The sequence below is a fragment of the Rhincodon typus genome, chromosome 9 (assembly GCF_021869965.1).
Source record: "Rhincodon typus isolate 14 chromosome 9, sRhiTyp1.1, whole genome shotgun sequence".
Lineage (NCBI taxonomy): Eukaryota > Metazoa > Chordata > Chondrichthyes > Orectolobiformes > Rhincodontidae > Rhincodon > Rhincodon typus.
The window spans coordinates 15,332,633-15,354,119 of record NC_063340.1 but is presented as its reverse complement, the minus strand read 5'-3'; the positions used below and the strand labels follow the sequence as shown (position 1 = coordinate 15,354,119).

The 21,487-nt window shown below is 46.1% G+C and overlaps 1 protein-coding gene across 7 annotated transcripts in view; it reads right to left on the bottom strand.

Annotated features, from left to right (window-relative positions):
- The window catches only part of LOC109912528 (nesprin-1-like), a 194,567-nt gene that overhangs the window by 52,496 nt on the left and 120,584 nt on the right, over positions 1-21,487 (bottom strand). For all 7 annotated transcript variants that reach the window (XM_048600820.1, XM_048600819.1, XM_048600821.1 and 4 more), the window contains one exon: positions 18,813-18,979. In XM_048600820.1, coding sequence (XP_048456777.1) covers positions 18,813-18,979 — 167 coding nt within the window. The remainder of the gene's footprint in view (positions 1-18,812; positions 18,980-21,487) is intronic.

The window sequence follows — 21,487 nt, the reverse complement described above, 5'->3', positions numbered from 1 at the left end:
TCTGCCCCAGGAGCACAATCTCCTGCCTCCGTCTGCCCCAGGAGCACCCTCCTGCCTCCGTCTGCCCCAGGAGCACACTCCTGCCTCCCTCTTCCACCACCGCTACCGGGAGAAATGTGCAGCAGACTCGCTGGACACCTTGACCCTGTCAAGTTTTCAGACGGTTGGTCAGGTTAAAGTAAGAAAACACAAAAGCAGAGAAAGGTGGAAAAGAACCAGACGGAGCACAGGAGCTCTGGGTAGGAGCGCACACATTGCGCTGTTTCTCTGCTGCCATCTCCCAGTTAAATGGGACTGTATAGACAGGACAAGTTGATCAAACTGTTTATGAGGCAGAGCAAAGGGAGCTCTCCCTGTGTGTCCTCACTGCTATGTATCCCTCACCTAACACCTACAAACAGACCAAAGCTGGTCATTATTAAAGCGTACTGATTTGCAGGGTGCTGGTGTGTTGAAAGGCACACTCCACAAACTCTCCCAAAAATCTGGGCTCTTGTTTCTTTCAGAGCCGTCCTGTTCCCTGACGGAGAGAAACAGTTGACTTGTGAATCGCAATTTTAACTGCGGGCCTAGCTAACGAAATAGGAACGTCCCACTCCGACGGTATGAGTGGAGAGGAGTCGGGTCTGTTCACGGAAGGATATGCAGAGCGTTCACGGCAGGAGTTCAGCCCACATTCCATTACCCTGCACCTATTTCACAGTAAATTAGGCGGTAGCAATTCAGCGTGCAGACAGCTGGCAGGCTGGAACCTCACTTGCACAGATTTATTAGGAGCCTGCTCTTCCTTTGCGCTATTTTCGGAATGAATAAGCGTGGCACTTGGCTTTTTGCACAGGAAGGAGACGGGAGCGGGCTTTTAAAAGCAAGGTGAAGGAACACCACAAAATAAACACGATGTACGGTCTGCAGTGCCGGAAGAGCCGAGGCATACAAACGTCAGTTTAAAGTCAGGGCGGGGGTGGTTGGTATTGTACGGCGCAGTGGGTCTCTAACTAAGCATGCAACAGCAGAAAGCGACTGAAAGCAGAGAAGCCAAGACCTGCCTGTTAATGTCACAGTGACACTCGGGGAGCTCAGGGTCTGTATCACAGCACTCAGCCATTGCTTCTACCCCGGAGACTGCAGAGACAAGAAGACCGGAGGCCACCGGTCACTGTATAAGGAGTTGAAGAACTCTAGTACAGTGCATGCCGAAGGGACCCCATGCAGCAGCTGGGCTGGGGTGTGCCCTGCACAAACATTTTGCCAACTGGCACTCCCGGCAAGTGTTATTCGAGCCAGCCTGACAACTGGCACGGTGGAGCGACAAGTGTTCAGGTTTCTAAATAAAAACTTACACTCATCGGCATGTGTTGCTGGCCTCACATTCCTGGGGCACCAGGCCAGCGACACCAAGCGCAGCTCCTTCCAACGGGGACACGATAGCCCCGACACTCCAGCATCAGCCATCCAGTCTAAAAAGCCCAGAGGCAGCTCCAATGCACAGAGTTCTCTGGTGCTTTGCTACAGCAGACGCAGGCAAGCAGTCTTCCTAAACTATTCCTAAACTATGACGTCTCTCCACTGGGATGTGTGGAGGCCGGCAAGGAAAATCATAAGCTGTAAGCAGCTGGCTTTCTGTGTGTCTGTCTCTCTCTCTCTCTCTTCTTCTAAAGCATTTCCCTCCTAAAACTGATTTGGTATGGGAGCAGAGTCTCTCCTATACCATTCGCTAACAATTAGGTTTTCAAATGGCCATTTTTCCCTCCAGCAATGCAGTCTTAGCAAGGAATCACTGAACTGTGCAGCCCTGAGCTCTTGTGTCGGAGCCAAGAACTGGGACAATGGACAGAAAAAAAAATCCCCAGCAGCTGCTAATTTCAGCTTGAGGATTTGCTTTGCACACTGACCTCCACTCGAGGTTCTCTTCCAGCTGCGGGAACGTAAGGCCCACTGTAACATCCCACGCTGAGCCACTGAGAGAGTGTCAGGTTAAACCAAGCTCACCCGTCCCCATCACTTGGAGATTCATCCCCGCCCCTCCTTCCCAAATCTCTGGACTGCCAACCAGATAATATCTACTTGCCCACCTCTCCAGCAACCACCTCCCCCCTCAGCCATTTAACACAGAAACCAATAGGGGTCCTTAACAAGACAACAAACTGACCCCCTGGGGAGTCTAGAAAATGTTGCGCTGACCAGTTTGAATAGAGGCCTCACACAAACTCCAGGATTTGAACAGTGGGAGTGCTGAGGCTACAATGATCGATAACGTGAGATGTGCCAGGCATGCAACCGTTACAGAAGGCACTGCCCTCCCCGCTCTCCCCTTACCCTTTCACCTTTGATGGTCTGTGTTGCCCTTAACAGGCTTTGCGTGTAAATTAACCAAGTGGTAAACACTAGTGATTTACTGGTGCAGTTAACTGGTGGAAAAAATGTCACGGACAATTTGGTGATAGGGACAAACGAAAGTTCAGTTCTGTGTACGAGCACTTCCAAAGGTACAAAAGAAACGCTCTTGTGGTGCAGTGATAGTGTCCTCTACCTGTAAACCAGGAGACATGGGTTCAGGTCCTACCTGCTCCAGAGGTGGTGATAACATTCCTGACCAGGTTGATTAAAAAATAATCCAGAACACTCTGCAGCCTAATTCCCATCAAATCCTTGTTCCTGAGGACCTAATTCTTCTCCAAGTACATCACTGCCTGATCAGTGAGGACCTTGTGTATTTTTTTTTAATGGCAACGCTAGCTGGGCCAGCATTTATTGCCTTGTCCTGGATTGCCCTTGAGAAGGTGGTGGTGAGCTGCCTTCCTGAACCACTTCTGTCCACCTGCTGTGGGTTGATCCACAATGCTATTAGGGAGGGAATTCCACGATTTTGAACCAGCGACAGTGAAGGAATGGCGAGATATTTCCAGGTCAGGATGGCGAGTGGCTTGGAGGGGAACTTGCAGGTGCTGGCGTTTCCATCTATTTGCTGTCCTTGTCCTTCCAGATGGAAGTGGTCATCGGTTTGGAAAGTGCTGTCTGAGGATCCCTGGTGAATTTCCTGGAGTGAATTTTGTAAATGGTACACCCTGCTGCTACTGAGCGTCGATGGTGGAGGGAGGGAAAGCTTGTGGATATAATGCCAATCAATCAGGCTGCTTTGTCCTGGATGGTGTCAAGCTTCTTAAGTGTTGTTGGGGCTGCACCCATCCAGGCAAGTGGGGAGTATTCCATCACACTCCTGATTTGTGCCTTGTAGATGGTTGGACAGGCTTTGTGGAGTCTTACTTGCTGTAATATTCTTAGCCTCCAAATTACTCTTATAGCCACAGTGTTTAAATGGTGAGATAGTTGAGTTTCTGGTCAATAGTACGATCCCCAGATATTGATAGTGGGGAATTTAGTGATGGTAAGGCCATCAAATATCAATGGATGGTGGTTAGATTGTCTCTTATTGGGGATGGTCCTTTGCGTGGTGCAAACGTTACTTAGAGATCTAGTTAGAGTGATTAGTGATGAGGTTATCTAGTGATCACCCAATACCTGTCCTGCTCCAGGTGCAGGCCAGCCAGTGACTGTGGGAACAAGTGTCTGACCCTAATGCCTGATGGTCTGAGACAGACTTGGTAACCTGATCCCCTGGTTAGGGGAGCCTTCACCTCAAGAGGCCCATGTGCCTCAGTAATGAAGTTTGGACTATCAGTGGACACCCTTTCCTTTAGCAAATAGAAGATCACAGCAGGAGATTATCTCCTCTGGAAAAATCACCATTTGCTCACAGGATAGAGAGAAAGAGAAAGAGAGAGAGAGAGAGAAAGAGATGACTGGTAGTGTCAAAGCCTCAGGCAAGGGGAGACTTCAAGAAGGTGGTCCTTCACATTGCATTGAACTTGCATTGCAAACCAGCCTTCCAGCCAACCGAACTAACTGGTTCCCACCTAGCCAGTACCAGCTCTTTCAAAGAAAATCGGATATTCTTCCCCCCTTTGGCCATGTTTCTCAGCAATGTTTCTCCTTCATGTTTTTGTCCAGTTCCACTTCAAAGGCTAACACTGAATCTGTTACCACGTCCCATCAGATATCAAACATGCTGCATAAAGTGAAGCTTCTTCCATTTATTGCTTCAGGTCCTTTTGAAACAAATCATCCGTGTCTTCTGTTTGACTCTCAGCTTCCTGAGTTACTCTGTCAAATGCCTTTAGTGCCTCTATTAAAGTCCTCTCATCCATCTCTCCTTTAAGGACGACAATCTCAACCTCTCCAGTCTATTCAGATAAACATAAACCCTCACCAACTCCAGGAAACTCCTCTTACACCCTTTCCAAAGTCTTCACTCTCTTCCTGTGATTCTTGCCCTTCTCTTGGCGTGCCTCCCTAAACCACTCCACCTCCCTCCCATCAGTACTCTTTAAAGCATATCAATATGACCAAGATCTCAGCCACCCGGCAAAGCAGGTCTTGTGGCTCAGTGGCAGTGTCCCTGCCTCTGGGTCAGAAGGGTCTGAGTCCAAGTCCCAAGTGCGTTGGGCCAGAGCACATCTGAACAGGAGGGCAGTTTGCGACATACCTGGTTAGCTGGAAGCCCAGACATCCAAGCCAAATGCTGGCGTTCCAAACCTAACTTATAAGCTCAGCAATGCAGTGGCCAAATTGGCTGCTGTCTTTCCCTCTTGGTGAGAGTTTATGAGTATTCTACGCAGCAGTGAAGCCCTTTCTGATGGGCCACCACCACCTTCTCAAGGGCAACTAGGGACGGGCAACAAGCTGACCCAGCCAGCAATGCCATGCCCTACAAGTGAATGTGTAAAAGAAAAATTAAGGCAGTCTCTAGAATTTTGACTGAACTGCTTTGCAAATGCCTGCACTGCAAGTGAATTCAGATCACAAAACAAAATAATTTCAAGAACGGCATTATACTGGCAAAACACATCAACAAAAGGGGGCAGGTGATTTAACACACAATCTGAGCACTTCATACAAAGCAGGGAATATGATGCAAGATATAAGGGAGCCGGACTGGGATTGAAATGTGAGCAAGACTAAGACTTGAGGCAAATTTAACGTCCAAACCGGTCTAACAGCAAACCGCTCCCCCCGACCCCCACCACTGCTTCAATTAGAAAACACTTCTTTAAAAGAAGCATAAAACTCCACAGGCTTATGTCTGCAGAGTTCCCTCGTAAATGTCTAGCAGCAGCTGTTGACATCAAGCAGCTTTCCCTTCTCATTGAAAGCAACAAAGTCGGAGGCTCGGGGACCGCTTTGCGGAACACCTACGCTCGGTTCTCACTAAACAACTGCATCTCCCAGTCGCGAACCATTTCAACTCCCCCTCCCATTCCTCAGACGACATGTCCATCCTGGGCCTACTGTAGTGCCACAACGATGCCACCCGAAGGTTGCAGGAACAGCAACTCATATTCCACTTGGGAATCCTGCAGCCCAATGGTATCAATGTGGACTTCACAAGCTTCAAAAACCTCCCCTCCCCTGACCGCATCCCAAAACCAGCCCAGCTTGTCCCCGCCTCCCTAACCTGTCCTTCCTCCCACCTATCCCCTCCTCCCACCTCAAGCTCCACCCCCATCTCCTACCTACTAACCTCATCCCGCCCCCTTGACCTGTCCGTCCGCCCTGGACTGACCTATCTCCTCCCTACCTCCCCACCTACACTCACCTTTACTGGCTCCATCCCCGCCTTTTTGACCTGTCTGTCTCCTCTCCACCTATCTTCTCCTCTATCCATCTTCTATCCGCTTCCCCCTCTCTCCCTATTTATTTCAGAACCCCCTTCCCCTCCCCCATTTCTGAAGAAGGGTCTAGGCCCGAAACGCCAGCCTTCCTGCTCCTCTGATGCTGCTTGGTCTGCTGTGTTCATCCAGCTCTACACCTTGTTATCTTAAAATCGAACATAAATCAGTTTGAGTGGATAGACAGCAGATCCAAAGAAAGGGAACCACAGAAAGCTGCAATGCTGTGAGCATCGCTGAGAAAGCTCCAGCATAAACGGAGTTAAGCCAGCTTGGTCCACGCTCCCAGCCTGACTTCATCAGAATGTAGAAACAATCCCTCAAGGCCTGAGCTAGCACAGGCTGCCATAAACTTAACTCAGGCTGTTTGGAATCCAGCAATTTTATCTCGCGGCAAACAAACCCTCTTTTGTTCAACGTCCTACAGCCCAGCTTCACGCCAAGTGGCCCAAAGTGGTTGGAATCGGTGCCAATAGGGAGGGCAGTGATGCCCGGACGAACAGAGTGCTCATCAGCAAACCCCCTGCGCCCCACCCCCAACCCTCCCAGTGACAGGCACGCCTGCCTAAAGGGAGCCCCGCACAGTGCAACTCACCCTGTCTACACGGCTAGTCGTTATAGCTGCAGCTCCTCATTTTCACCTCTTGCCCTATTCACTGGTCAGGCTCGTAACTGGTTAAAAGGGCACTGTGTCAAGGGGTCAGATTCAAACGGAAGCAAAGCTATGATCTGAATTCTAATTGTTCACAACGGTGCACACATTGGCTTAGTTTGACTAACTTCACGACTCAGCAATCTGATTTCGATTTCAGGTTCTTCTTCTTTTTCCCTTGTTCCCCCCCCCACCCCACCTTTGTCAGTTTCACTCGGCAGTCGGGATACTCACAGTCGGTCTGTCTATTTCTCCAGATCTGTCACTGTCTTACAGATGGTGGGAGCTGTCACAGGGAGGACTGTTCATCTGCTCAGAATGGTGCCAACAATCCCCAGCAACCCTCACACCGCTCCCCACACCTCCCCCCCCACCTTCCCCCCCCTCACCCATCCACACATCTAACTGCTTCTGAATCGGTTCCAGGAATTTCACACCCTCTCTTATTCACCCAGACTTTCAATCTACTTAATTATTGAGACAGCCCTCCCCACTACACCCTTCTCCTCCTCAACTCATCCACTGCTGAAACCCTCATCCTCACCTCCGTTCCCTTTACATTTGATCATTTCGATGTCGGAGTGCTTTTCTCAACACTGAGCTACGTTTCTGGCCTTTACCAATATCCAACTGTCCTTCTCTAAACAAAGCAGCAGTTTGACCAGAACTGGATTTAACTCCATCATATAACACAGAGATGTTGCAGAAGCCTAATTTGATCTGACACTAGCCAGCCAATCCAGAGGTCATGAGCAGTGCAGCAAGGCAAGAATATGAATTCAATTAATTTGTGGGATGACAACATGAAAAAGTGACCATAACAAACTTGTCAGATTGCCATTAAAGTCTTAAACTGTGTGCAAGTTTGATCTGTATATCTGCAGAAGTGTGTTCTAACTGTGATGGGCTTGTGCTGATGGTTTCCCAGACTGACTCCTGGGATGACAGGCTGGACATACGAAGAGAGACTGGATCGGTTAGGATTATATTGACTGGAGTTTAGGAGCATGAGGAGGGATCTGATCAAAGTCTATAAAATTCTAAAAGGACAAGACAGGGTAAACGCAGGAAGGATGTTCCCAGTGACCAGGGAGTCAAGAACCATGGGTTCAAAATTTAAGGACATGGGGTAGGCCATTCAGGGCTTGGGGTGGGGTGAGTTTCTTCACCCAGAAAGGTGTGAGCGTGTAGAATTCTCTGTCACAGAAAGCGGCTGAAGCCAAAGCATTGAAGACTTTCCAGCAGAAATTAGATATAGTTCATAGGGCTTAAGGGATCAAAGGGTACGAGAAGAAAGTGGGAACAGGGCACGGAGTCCGACAATCAGCCATGATCATATTGAATGGTGGGGCAGGCTCAAAGGGCTGAATGGCTGCTATTTTCTATACCTCTGTGCAATTGCATCACCAATGCCCTTCAAAGGAGGAGGAAGTGACTGCCCTTGACACCGAGGCTACATTTGACCGAGCGTGGCATCAAGGAGCGCTGGCAACTCTCCACTGGTTGGAGTCATATCCAGCACAAAAGATGTTGTTTGTCATCTTGGCTCCAGCACACGTCTCCAGGAGTTTGTCAGATGTGTTACGGCACATTTCTGAAGCAGGTGGGACTTGAACCCAGATCTCCTGGGTTAAAAATAGGGACACTATCACTGTGCCACAGGCATCCTCAAGGTAGCCTGCTGGGCCCAACCATTTTCAGCTGCTTCATCAATGACCTCCTCTCCATCATAAGGTCAGAATTGAGGATGATTACCAATGATTACTCAATGGTCAGCACCACTTGCAATATCTCAGATACTGAAGCAGTCCACGTCCAAATACAGCAAGACTTGAACGATTTTCAGACTTGAACTTAAAGATAGCAAGTAACATTCATGCCACACAATGACCATCTCCAACAAGACAGAATCTAGCCATTGTCTCTTGACATTCAATGGCATCACCATCATAGTATTGCCCAATATCAACATCTTGAAGCTACCTTCAACCAGACATTGTACTAGAATAGCCATATAAATACTGTTACAAGAGCAGGTCAGAGGTTAGGAATCACAACCTGACTCCCTGAAGCCTGTCAACCATCTACAAAGCTCAAGTCAGCACTGTGATGGAATGCTCTCCATCTGCCTGGATGAGTGCTGCTCCAACAACACTCAAGAAGCTTGACACCATCCAAACCAAAGCAACATGCTTGGCTGGCACCACATTCACTAATATCTACTCTCTCCACCACTTTTTTCTCAGTAGCAGCTATGGGCATGAGCTAGAAGATACGCTGCAGAAATTCACCAAGGCTCCGTAAGCAGGACCTTCCAAACCCACTGGTTGTGGTAGGCTCGGAGCCAGAGACTCCTGGTTATTGGTGGAGCAGCATCAGCAGCGGAGGTGGGGGCTCCTGGGTGTGGGGCAAGGGTGGGTCCAGGACCCAGCATCAAAGGCCCATCAGCAAAGGTGGGCCCAGTGACGGAGAGATGGCACCTGAAGAGTGGTGACTCCTACAATGGCGCAGGAGGTGGCGAGGCAGTGGAGGAGGAGTGGCAGTGGAGGTATCATTGGTGAGCCAGCTCAGACCGACAGAGGTGTTGGAACAAAGCTGGACTCCCTTTCAGCTATATGTTTTTACTCTTAAACTATTCGAAATGGTGCCGGATTGTGGCGACGGTCGAAGCTTTTCACTGTGTTTTATTGTGTTGTTCATTGTAGAGTACAAATGACAATAGATCATCATTCATCTGTACCATCTAGAAGGACAAGGGCAGCAGATACAATGGGAACACCACCCCTTGTAAGTTCCCCTCCCAGCCACTCACCATCCTGACTTGGAAATATATCATTGTTCCTTCACTGTTGCTGGGTCAACCCTGGAACTCCATCCCTCAAAGCATTGTGCATCTAACTACAGCACATGGACTGCAGCAGGAGCTCACCACTACCTTCTCGACAGCAACTAGAGATGGGCAATAAATGCTGGCCAGCAGTGACTTTAAAAAGAAAACTCCTTATCCAGTTGGACCTACATGTGAATACAGTGCTGCCTGTCAGAGTTAATTTAGCTAATGTCCTCACGGCAATGAGGGGTGGGCACACAATTTATGACAGTGACTGGACACTGAAGGAATTTCACTGCCCGTAAAGTCTATTGAATAATCTTGAGGTTGTGAGAGGTGTACTTTTTCCATCAAAATTAGTTGAGGCGCATGGTCATTTGAAAATGTCAAAGAGCAGACTGATAGTTTTTATGTAGGGTACAAAAAACAGCGCACAAAAAGACATTGCCAATGTAACTAGAGTCCTTTCGGGAAGGACACCCACCAGCCTTGGTAGATGTCCTTCCTGGCCTTAATGTGAACTCCAGACCCATAGCAATGTGGCTGACTCTTGATTAGGGTGGCACGGTGGCTCAGTGGTTAGCACTGCTGCCTCACAGCGCCAAGGTTCAATTCCACCCTCGGGCTGTGTGGAGTTTGCACATTCTCCCTGGGTCTGCGTGGATTTCCTCTGGGGCTCCGGTTTCCTCCCACAGTCCAAAGATGTGCAGGTTAGGGTGGATTGGCCATGGGAAAGCATCCAGAGAAATGCAGGCTAGATGGCTTAGGCATGGGAAATGCAGGTTACAGTGGGAGGGTGGGTCTGGGTGAGAGCAAGAGCTTCAGAGGGTTGGTGTGGACTTGATGGGCCAAATGGCCTGCTCCCACACTGTAGGGATTCCATGATTGCCCTCTGAAATGGTCTTGCAAGCCATTCAGTTCGGGCAATTAGGGATGGGCAGTAAATATTGGCCTTGCCAGTGACATCTTATGAAATAAAGAAGAGAAGTTGGAAGTCAGAACAGGTCTTGAGGGGCTGAATAGCCTACTCTTGCTCTTAACTGCAACTTGTTCCCTTTTATTTCCAAATAAAAAACACATTTATCCAGTAGAAGACCTGGAGATGAAGGGAAACACTAAACGTTTTTCTCGTTAAGTGCTATCAGTTGCCATGAACATTACAGATTTCATCTAACTTTGAATTAGAATTGACTAGAATTAAATCCTTGTCTTTTTACACCAAAGCATAGCATCAGCTTGTAGTCAGTTACAGGGGTTTTTTGAAATCTCCTTGGACCGTTTTCAACTGTCCTGTTCACGCCAGAAACAACAGGATTAATTCTGTGAAGTGAGGTAGATGCTGCCTGGAATTAGTCCCTTAGCTCCTTCCCAGCAACTCCCAAACCGAGAGAAAACTGACCTGCTGTTTCCAAAACTTCACAAACCATTCAACACAGCACAGCAACAGGATAACACTAACTATTAACTCACACCAGTGTATGTCATGACCCTGTGGGAAAGCAATGCAGCTGGGTCATTCTATTGGACAGTATTAATCAGCATCATTCAAATTGAAGAGCTTGTTGTTATGATAGGAGCTCGCTGTGTAGCCCAATGTGAAATTACTCCAGAAGTACCTTTGTTGGGCCTGGGGGGGTTTTACAAATCCTGAGATCATGAAACGTGAAGCGCTAAGTTCTTCCTTTCCTAACAGTTCAACTTGCATTGGTGGGGAAAGAAAAAAAATCAGTGTGTTTCTGGAGATATGTCAACCAGTCAGGAGCAGCACCGTCAGAGTGAGAACCAGAGTTTTAAGTTAATAGGTTATGACCAAAGAGCGCTCCATTAGTGAAGATGGAAGTTCACTGTAGTCTGGTACAGTCACACACCAGTAATGTTAGTTTTCCCCAGTAACATGAATTCAGGAGGTTCTAATGCACAGATGCAAGTACCACAGTGTCACAGGCCAAACCAGGTGAAGAAAGCAGGTTTCCTTCCTATTAGACATCGATGAATCAGTTAATCTTTCATGCCAATCTGACAGCTTCACAGTCAAGTTTGCCAATAAGAACTAATGCCAACAGTTTTCTTGAGAGCAGAGCTCTCTGTGGATGCTGGTAGAGGCCTTCTCTCTATAACCAGAGCAATGCACAATCTAACTGCTGATTCCAGGAAATGCTTCAGAATACAGCCGCTGCAGATGATCGTGGGATTGCTGCTGATATCCACCTCACTGTGCACTGCTCACTGCCTCCAGCAACCCTCTTCCTACCCACCTCCTCACTGGAATACTGAGCAGGGTTACTCATAGGCCGATCGGTGGGCCAGGGCTGTGATAATGATGCTGCCTATCAATAGTGGAGGTTCTGCAGCACTCTACTACTTGTGAGTCATTTCTGGGAAGGCCAGAACTGGTGCCTGCCCACTGCAGCGACCCAGTCACTGCAACCATTCTGCTCTTCATATTGTGGAAGGAGTTGAGAGGAGGCCTCTACCTAGAGATGCTAGATGTCCTCCCTCTCTCTCTCTCCCATATGGACAGCCTGGTTAAGAAGGTGTTTAGCTCGCTTGCCTTCATTGCTCAGACCTTTGGGTATAGGAGTTGGGACGTCATGTTAATGTTGTACAAGATGCTGATGAGGCCTCTTCTGGAGTATTGTGTCCAGTTCTGATCGCCCAGTTGTAGGAAGGATATTATTAAACAGGACAGGGTTCAAAAGGGATTTACCAGGATGTTGCTGGGAATGGAGGGTTTGAGTCATAAGGAGAGGTTGGATAGGCTGGGGCTTTTTTCATTGGAGTGTAGGAGGTTGAGAGGTGACCTTATAGGAGGTTTATAAAATCATGAGGGGCATGGATAAGGTGAGTGGCAGGTGCCTTTTCCCTAGGGTGAGGCATTTAAAGAATTGGGGGGCATATTTCTAAGGTGAGAGGAGAAAGATTTAAAAAAGACATGAGGGGCAATTTTTTTTTTAAGGTATAGAGTGGTTTGTGTGTGAATTGAACTTCCAGAGGAAGTGGTGGATACAAATACAGTTACAACGTTTAAAAGACATTTAGATAAGCACACAGATAAGAAATGTTTGGAGGGATATGGGCCAAGCGCAGGCAGGTTGGACTAGTTTAGTCTGGGATTATGGTTGGCATGGACTGGTTGAACCAAAGGGTCTGTATCTGCTGTATGACTCTATGACTCTCTGCCCCTCACCCCGATGGGAACCCTCCTACTGGTTCCCCAGTCCTCCCACCTTTCTCAACTGGACACCAGGCACGTCTCTGACCACCCAGGGGACAAGGATGTGGGGTGACTATGACTCAACAGGGTGGTGACTCGGTCCTTACACTCAATCTAGGCATCGGGGTTCCAGCCCACATCAGAAAATAATGCTCAGTCTCTCGCTGAACATTTGGAATGGTTTGACAAATAGTCGAGCCCAGCAGCTGACAAAGGCATTCCACATTTAACTCAGGAGGGGACAGATGTGCAGTCCAACACAGAGTTCTTTATAACTACATGTGAGGAGGGCTTTCAAAATGACTGGAGCAGCTGCTCAAGAACCCAACAACTGTTCCTCTACACGGGAGAAGGAAATTACTATTTCATTTACATGTTTGCAAGGAAAAAGGAGATTACTATTTCATTTACACGTTTGTAAGAAGAAAAATCTTCAATGATTTCTCCAAGGGGTTCAGTCCCAACAAGTTAAGGACCAAGAATGGAAATCTGTCACCTGTGCCCTTTTCTTTAATGATGAAATCATTGAATTTCCTGCACCAGTTTATTACCGTCCTGCTCTGTTGTCGTTAGCTATTATCAGCAAACTTGGCTATGAAGCTGTCAGATTATCATAAAAGATCAACTAATTCATTGAAGTTTAACGGGAAGGAAACCTGCTGTCTTTACCTGGCCTGGCCTCTGATGCTGTGGTACTTGCATCTGTGCGTCTGACACCAGCCCCCCACCTCCCACCCGGAGTCATGTTAAACGGGAAAATTAACGTTATAAATCAGCCAATCCAGTGCTGGCTCGGATGATGGGCAGGAACACCAGCAGCAGGATTTGAACACACAAGCTTCTAACTCAAGAGGTGAAAGTGCCACTACTGAGCCGAAGCTGATACAGATGGAGAACTGCCAGTGAATGCGACATGGCCCAGACATGGTCATCTTCTGAGTTAGAAGCCTCGTGTGTTCAAACTGCTGTTCTGTCAGAAGGAAGTGCTTCCTAAATGGCTAGCTTCTCATTGTTAAATTGTAAAATCACAGTCTGACACTGCAGAATTCACTTCGCCCATCACTCACATGTTGGCTCTTAGAAAGAGTTTTCCAATTGGTTCCACTCTCCTGCTCTTTCCCCACAGACCCACGTGCTTTCTCTCTTCAAATATGGATGCAATTACCTTTTGAAAGCTACCACTGAATTGGCCTCCAGCACCATTTCACAGGTATTGCATTCCAGATCAAAACATGCCCTCATGTTTGCTCCCCTCTTGTTGTCTCTGATTCTTTCACCTACCATTCTAAGTCCCTGGCTTCTAGTTACTGACTGGCCCATTTCCCAGTGGAGACAGTTTCCTCTGAGTTAAGCATGGCTTTCACCTTGCGCTTATCAGGGCAAGTTGCAAGAAATACCAAGTTCAGGGAAAACAATGTTTAGACTTGATCTTTACTTTGGTGTTTCTCACAAATAGTCCTGTTGAATGCAAGATAAAAAGCTTCATCAAAATGTTTCCTTTTTCAGCAATGCGCAAGTTCTACACAACCAAATTAGATTTCTCCTTATTAACTTGATCAAAACCCTTTAGGAACTTGAAAAAACCCATCAAATCTCCCCGTTACCTTTTCCAGCTCAAGCTCTAGCTTCTCAATGGAACTGAAGTCTTTTCATCCTAGTTACTGTTCCAATTACTCACCTTTGTACCTTCTTTAAGACTCCCTCGACCTGGATATCGCCACCTGAAGAAATTATTTCCTGGTATTTAATCTCTCAAAACTATTTAAGCAATTTGAACGCCTCACTGAGATCACCACTTGATCTCCCACACTCGCAGAGATACATGTCGGTAAACTTCACACAGTTAGAAAAGAGAGAGGTCACATTCAAAGTGTGACACAGCCCGAGTGAGTATACAATTCGGGGAATTTATAGGCAGCATGAGAATTCAGTGCAGAGGGGAAGAGATCCTTTTTGCTTGTTTTTGTTTTTGGTCCATAGTTTGTAAGGCTTTTTTTTTAAAACAGGATAAATTGAGGCGCAGGATCATGGGCCCAGTGCAAAAGAGCAACATCAAAGATTCATTGGTTAGTGAGAGCTACTAATTTGACTATCTATTATAGGTTACTTTCAGATTGAAGGTAAACAGCGGAAGCAATTACAGGCTGCAAACTAAAAGACCAAAAGGAAATTTTGAAAAATCAAATTAGGAACTAAGTAGATAAAAGAGAAATGCGGGCCAGGCAACGTGTTTAACTGCATCATGTGAGAGCTGGTGGATGAGGAACTGGTCCTCCTCCTGCCCCTCTGATGCTGCTTGGCCTGCTGTGTTCATCCAGCTCTACACCTTGTTATCTCAGATTCTCCAGCATCTGCAGTTCCTACTATCTCTGATGCAAGTTGCTGTTTGCTTGAAGAACTCCAGCTCAGTGCTGATGAGCTAAGTTTGAGCTTCAAACACTGCAACACAGCAGGGAGGGGCGAGAGTTATCTGGATGCTGTGTTCAAGGATGCAGTCATACCCCTTAGATTCACTACCTTGAATTCGGTCAGTGGTGAGAGACAGGTAGAGGGATCCAGAAGGTAACACTGAAGAAACCTCAAGCCTTGAGCTTCTCTGACAGGTTTAAGATTCTTGCTCCCTGTGTGAATGAGAGTGGGGGGATGTAGGGAGGATGAGCAAACTGACCATAGCACCATGGTACAGACAGCCATTCAAGAGAGGGGGAGAAAAGAGAAATACAGTTGTAATCAGGGATAAAAGCGTCAGAGGAATAGACGCTGCTCCCTGTGGCCAGGATCAAGAGTCCCAAAGGCTATGTTGCCCCTTGGTGTCCAGGTTCAGGATATCTCATCTGGGCTGCACAGAAACTTGTACTGTGAGGGGAAAGATCCAGTTGTTGTGGTCCACGTAGGTACCTGTGATATAAGTGAAAAGGGGCTCTGCTGAGGGAATATGAGCAACTAGGGTGTTAAACTATGAGCAGAACCAAAAAGGTAATCTCAGGATTACTACCCGAACCATGAGCAAATCGGCATAGAGTCAACAAGAGTAAAGAGGTAAACACACAGCTCAAAGACTGGTGTGGGTGAAACAAGTTTGAATGTATGGGATATCGGCAGCAGCACTGCAGAAGAAGTGAGCTGTTCCCATGAGATAGGCTCCACCTGAACCATGCTGGGACAAGAGTTCTGGCCAATCACATAACCAGGGCTGCGGATAGGGTTTTAAAATAAATAGTGGGGGAATGCGTTCAATTGCATGGAAAGTTATGGAAAAGGTTAAGTGGGCTGTGACAGTTCAGCGGAGGTTTATTAAAGTTTCCAGAACAAGTAATAAGACAGTGAGTATGGAAAGGGTCAGGAATCTAACTTCAGGCACAGCAGATAAGGGGATGACTATAAGAAGAGTCAACACAGGACTGAAGGTGTTGTGCTCAAATCCGCGCATTATATAAAACAAAGTAAATGGGCTTGCAGCACAGATTGAAATTGGCAGGTTTGACGTTGGGGGAATCAGGGCTGGGAACTAAATATCCAAGGATCCTATCGAATGGACGGGCAGGTGGGGCCAGGTCGCCTTGGTCGTAAGAAATTAAATTAAATCAATAGCAAAAAGTGATATAGAGTCAGAAGGTGTAGAATCTGTGTGGGTAGAGTTAAGGAACCGCAATGATAAACATCCTGATGGAAGAATGTACAGGCCTCCTAGCAGTAGTCAGGATGTGGGGAAGAAAATAAATCAGGAGATGGAAAAGGCATGTAAGAAAGGCACCGTTACAATAATCATGGGGGATTTTAATGTGCAGGTGGACTGGAAAATCAGGTTAGTGACAGATCGCAAGGAAAGGAATTCACAGAATGTCCACAAGAGTATTTTTTTGGAGCAGCTTGTGGTAGAGATCACTAGGGAATGGGTAATTCTGTAATGAGGCGACTTGTTGGGGAGTTTAAGGTGAAGGAACTCCTAGGGGGCAGTGACCATAATACAATCAAATTCACCCCACAGTTTGAGAGGGAGAAGCTGGAATCAGATGTAACAGTACTACAACTGAATAAAGGTAACTATAAGGATGAAGAGGGAGGAGCAGTCCACGGTTGATTGGAAGGGGAGCGGAGCAGGAAAGGCAGTAGAGCAGCGATGGCAAGAATTTCTGGGGATAATTCAGGAGGCACAGCAGAAATTCATCCCAAGGAGAAGAAATATGCTAAAGGGGTCGAGGCAACCATGGCTGACAAGGGAAGTCGGGGACAGCATAAAAGCAAAAGAAAAAGCATACAATGTAGTGAAGATTAGTGGGAAGCCAGAGGATTGGGAAGCCCTTAAAAACCAGCAGAGGACAACTGAAAAAAAAAGCAATAAGGGAGGAGAAGATGAAATATGAGGATAAGCCAGCTAGTAATATAAAAGAAGATTGCAAGAGATTTTTTAGGTATCTAAAAAGTAAGAGTGATGTAAGAGTGGATATTGGACTGCTGGAAAATGAGGCTGGAGAAGCAGTGATGGGGAACAAAGAAATGGCAGAGGAACTGAATAGGTACTTTGCAACAGTTTTCAACGTCAAAGACACCAGCAGCATACGGGAAATTCAAGACAGTCACAGGGCAGAGGTGAGCATAGTGGCCATCACTCAGGAGAAGGTGCTGGGGAAGCTGAAAGGTCTGAAGGTAGTTAAATTACTTAGACCAGATAGCCTACAGCCCAGAGTTCTGAAGGAGGTAGCTGAGCGCACTGTAAAAGGCATTGGTGGTGATCTTTCAGGAATCACTGGAGTCAGGGAGGGTCCTATAGGACAGGAAAATGGCTAATGTAATACTGCAGTTTAAGAAGGGAGGGAGGCAGAAGACAGGAAACTCTAGGTTGGTTGACCTGAACTTGGTCGTTGGTAAAATTCTAGAGTCCATTATTAAGGATGAGATTGGGAAGTACTTGGAAGTGCATGGTAAAACAGGGCTGCGTCAACACAGCTTCATCAAAGGGAGGTCATGCCTGACAGATCTGTTAGAATTCTTCCAGGAAGTAAGGAGCAAGTTCGGAAAAGGAGAGCCAGCAGACATGATCAATTTGGATTTCCAGAAGGCCTTTGACAAAGTCCCACATGGGAAGCTGCTAAATAAGATAAGAGCCTGTGGTGTTAGAGACAAGGTACTGGTGTGGATAGAGGACTGGCTGATTGACAGAAGGCAGAAAGGAGCCTTTTTCAGGATGGCAGCCATTAACTACTGGAGTTCTGCAGGGGTCAGTCTTGGGATCACAACTATTCACACTGTGCATGAACAATCTTAACAAAAGAACTGAGGACATTGTTGTCAGTTTGCTGATGACACAAAAAAGATGGACAAACAGGTAGTGTTGAGGAAGCAGGACATAGAGAAGATGTTTCCACTAGTAGGAGAGTGAAGGGACAACCCTTCAGAACTGAGGTGAGGAGGTACTTTTTCAGCCAGAGGCTGGTGAATCTGTGGAACTCATTGCTGCAGAAGGCTACGGAGGCCAAGTCATTGAATGTATTTAAGACAGAGACAGATAGGTCCTTGATTAGTAAAGGGATCAAAGGTTACAGGGAGAAGGCAGGAGAATGGGGTTAAGAAACATATCAGCCATGATCGAATGGCAGAGCAGAATCGATGGGCTGAATGGCCTAATTCTGATCCTACATCTTATGGTCTTAAGCTGATTTTATTCATTCATGAGAGGTTACTTAATTGACTTAATTAGCCATGAAGAGTTAACCACATTGCTGAGGGTTCACATGTAGGCCAGACCAGGTAAGGATGGCAGATTTCCTTCCTTAAAGGATATTGGTGAACCAGATCAGGTTTTACAAAAATCAAGAACAGTTTTATGATTTTCATTCGATTTTTAATTTATTAAACTTAAAGTAAGGGCCTCTTGGCGGTGCAGTGGTAATGTCCACACCCCTAGCCCAGGTTCAAGGCCCACCAGAGATGCATTTTACATTAATTATTTTGTTTAACCCAGTTTTCTAATCAAACTTAAATTCCACCATCTATCATGGTGGATAGTTCTCAGGATTCCTAGTCCAGTCACAATGCCACTTTTCCATTCCCTCCTCTGAGCTTTTGCCCCAGCCTATTCATGATGATGCAGCATGTCCTGATAATATAACCTTTTCTAATGCTGTGATTCCTTTCTGCTGTGAGTCAACTCAAAAAAAAACTGGTTAGAACTTCATCAGCAACCACTAAAGGCAAATTGGAAAGGAGCAGGTCTGCAGATGTATTAATACCTTTATAAAGAAAATAAGACCTCAATACAAAGTAAAATGACCTTCAATATTCAACATCACCGCTGTGTAGTTGCACTAGCTCTGATGGTGCCAATAGGTCTAATCGTCACTTTGCATGTCATTTATTTGATACCATAACCAATCCAACTGTACATCTTACCTGGCGCCAATCAGGTCCAGCAGATGCTGCCAGCGATCATCAACCTTGCCCAGTTTGTATTCGATCTCAGAAGCTTTACTCTCGTGACTTGCCCGGATCAGTCTCTGGCCCATTTGTTGCAGCTGCATTTTGTTCTCACTTGTTGCAGCAATCTCCTCCTGATAGTCCTGTGGACCACATGGGAGAGGCCTGTTACAGAACTGCACTGTAGCATGCACTGCAGTAAAATAACCTCAGCTCCTGCAACACCACGTTCCAAACTCACAGCCATATACAACCTGGAAGCTCAAGGCCATCAGATACATGAAAACGTCACTATTGGTAAACTCCCCTTCAAGGCACACACCATCCTCATTTGGAGCCGTATCATTGCTGCTTCTCTCTAGGAGGTCAAATTCCTGGGACTCCCTCCTTAACAGCATTATGTATCTGCCTACACTACATTAACTGCAGCAGTTCACCATCATCCTCTCATGGGCAATTAGAGATGAGTGTGAAATGCTGGCCCATGCACAGCCGGACATCCCATCATTACAAAGATACTTTGTATTTAACATCACTTGGAGGACGTAAATTTTGAAGGATTGTGGGAAGAGAAATTTGCTTTTAGTTTTGTGGACATACCTGGAGTGGTTTCTTTAAAAAGAGGTCATTGAAAGTTCACTATGGAATTTGGCATTTTATTTCAAAATAAGGCTTCCGTGAAATCATGTGAACGGTGAAAAGTGCTTGTTTTACTTTTTGGGAGCTGTTTTTACCCCCAACAGTGACTGGCATGGACAGGTTATTATTTTAGCTACTTCAGTTGGAAGGAAGCCGCTGAGAAAAAGCTGAGTTTGACAAAAGCTCACTGAGATCAAACTGTGTTTGAGAACAGCCTGCTGTTTCGTTGGATGAAAGCTTGCTACACACAAGGTGAGTTGGTGGAAAGCCCGCTAAGAACAAGCCAATTTGGAGGAAAGCCTGCTATGAAAAAACTGCTCAACTGATTTATCCCAGGTTTGTAAAGAAAACCTTTACATTACTTCAGAATAAAGCCTGTTTATTCTTTTGAAAGGCTTACTGAAAGAACACCTCAAGGTTATATTTCGTGAGCAAGTTGTGTCTACGAGACATCAGAGACAACCATACATGATTAATGACTTGAACCCACATGCCAGAATATCAGAGGAACAATCTCTGAACCATTTTAACATTTATCCTTTTAGCCTTCAAAAATAACTCATGGGCCAAAGTTCTTTTTTCTCAGAGAGCTAGTACCTGGAGAGGAATCTGTTCTGGTTCTTTCTCTTTGCTTTGCTCAGCAGCAAAGGAAAGGGGGTGGGGTGTGTGTGTGTGTGTCTGTCTGTGTATGTGTCCGTCTGTCTGTTTGTGTTTGTGTGTGTGTCTGTGTCTGTATGTGTGTTTGTCTCGGTGTGTTGCTGACAGTCATGGGGATAAGCATTTATACTTCATATGATGGACTGTGTATGTTAACCAAATATTACATCTTTATTGAACAAGATTTGTTTTGATAATAAACCCATTACTGTGCTTGTTAAGAAACCTGGTTGATAGACCTTTTTGTTTATAACCTGATACCGATAATGGATTTAATCGGTCATCTTGTAACTAATTGTTGAAGTTATTTTTATTCTATGTTGTGGAGTAGAGGGACGAGAGTAATAGTACACTCCTTCAGTCTCAGTCGTAACACTGAACAAAATAAAAAGGAGGAATCTGCCTTGGCACAGGAACACATTCATCCTCAAGTTTCCTCAACCCTGTTCCACCAGTTAATGAGATCATGACTAATCTGTGGCCCACCTCCACTGACCTGCCAATGGCCCATATTCCTTACTACCTCAATAAAAACCGAAAGAACTGCGGATACTGTAAATCAGGAACAAAAACAAAAGTTGCTGGGAAAGCTCAGCAGGTCTGGCAGCATCTGTGAAGGAGAAAACAGAGTTAACATTTCGGGTCCGGTGACCCTTCCTCAGAACGCTAACTCTGTTAACTCTGTTTTTTCCTTCACAGATGCTGCCAGACCTGCTGAGCTTTTCCAGCAACTTTGTTTTTGTTCCGTACTACCTTGGTTGATTTTAAAAACAGAGATAGATAAGTTTCTGTTAAGTAATTAAACCAGCAACTACTGCCATTTGTGGATGAGGGTTCTAAACACCTTTGTGTGTAGAAGTGCTTCCTAACAACACTCCTGAATGGTCTGGCCGGAATTCTTAAACTATGAAGTTTATCTTTATTTATCCTGTCTTTTCCTGTTCATATCTTGAAGTTTTCAATCAGATCATCCCTTACTCTTCTAAATTCTAAAGAAAACAGGCCTAATTTGTATAATCTCCCCTCATAACTTAACCCCTGAAGTCCAGGTATCATTTTTGTAAATGGAAACCTACTTTATACACCCTCCAAGGCCAATATATCCTTCTGAAGGTATGGTGCCCCATCTGCTCTCAGCACTCCAAGTTGGGCCCAACCAGGGTTTTGTACAGCTGAGCCTGAGCTTTAATTTCACACTTTTTCCCCTCGCAACAAATAAGTATCAAAGCACATCCCAGAAGAGAAAGCCATCAGGCAGAATTATTGAGATAACAAGGTGTAGAGCTGGATGAACACAGCAGGCCAAGCAGCATCAGAGGAGCAGGAAAGCTGACGTTTCGGGTCCAGACCCGAAA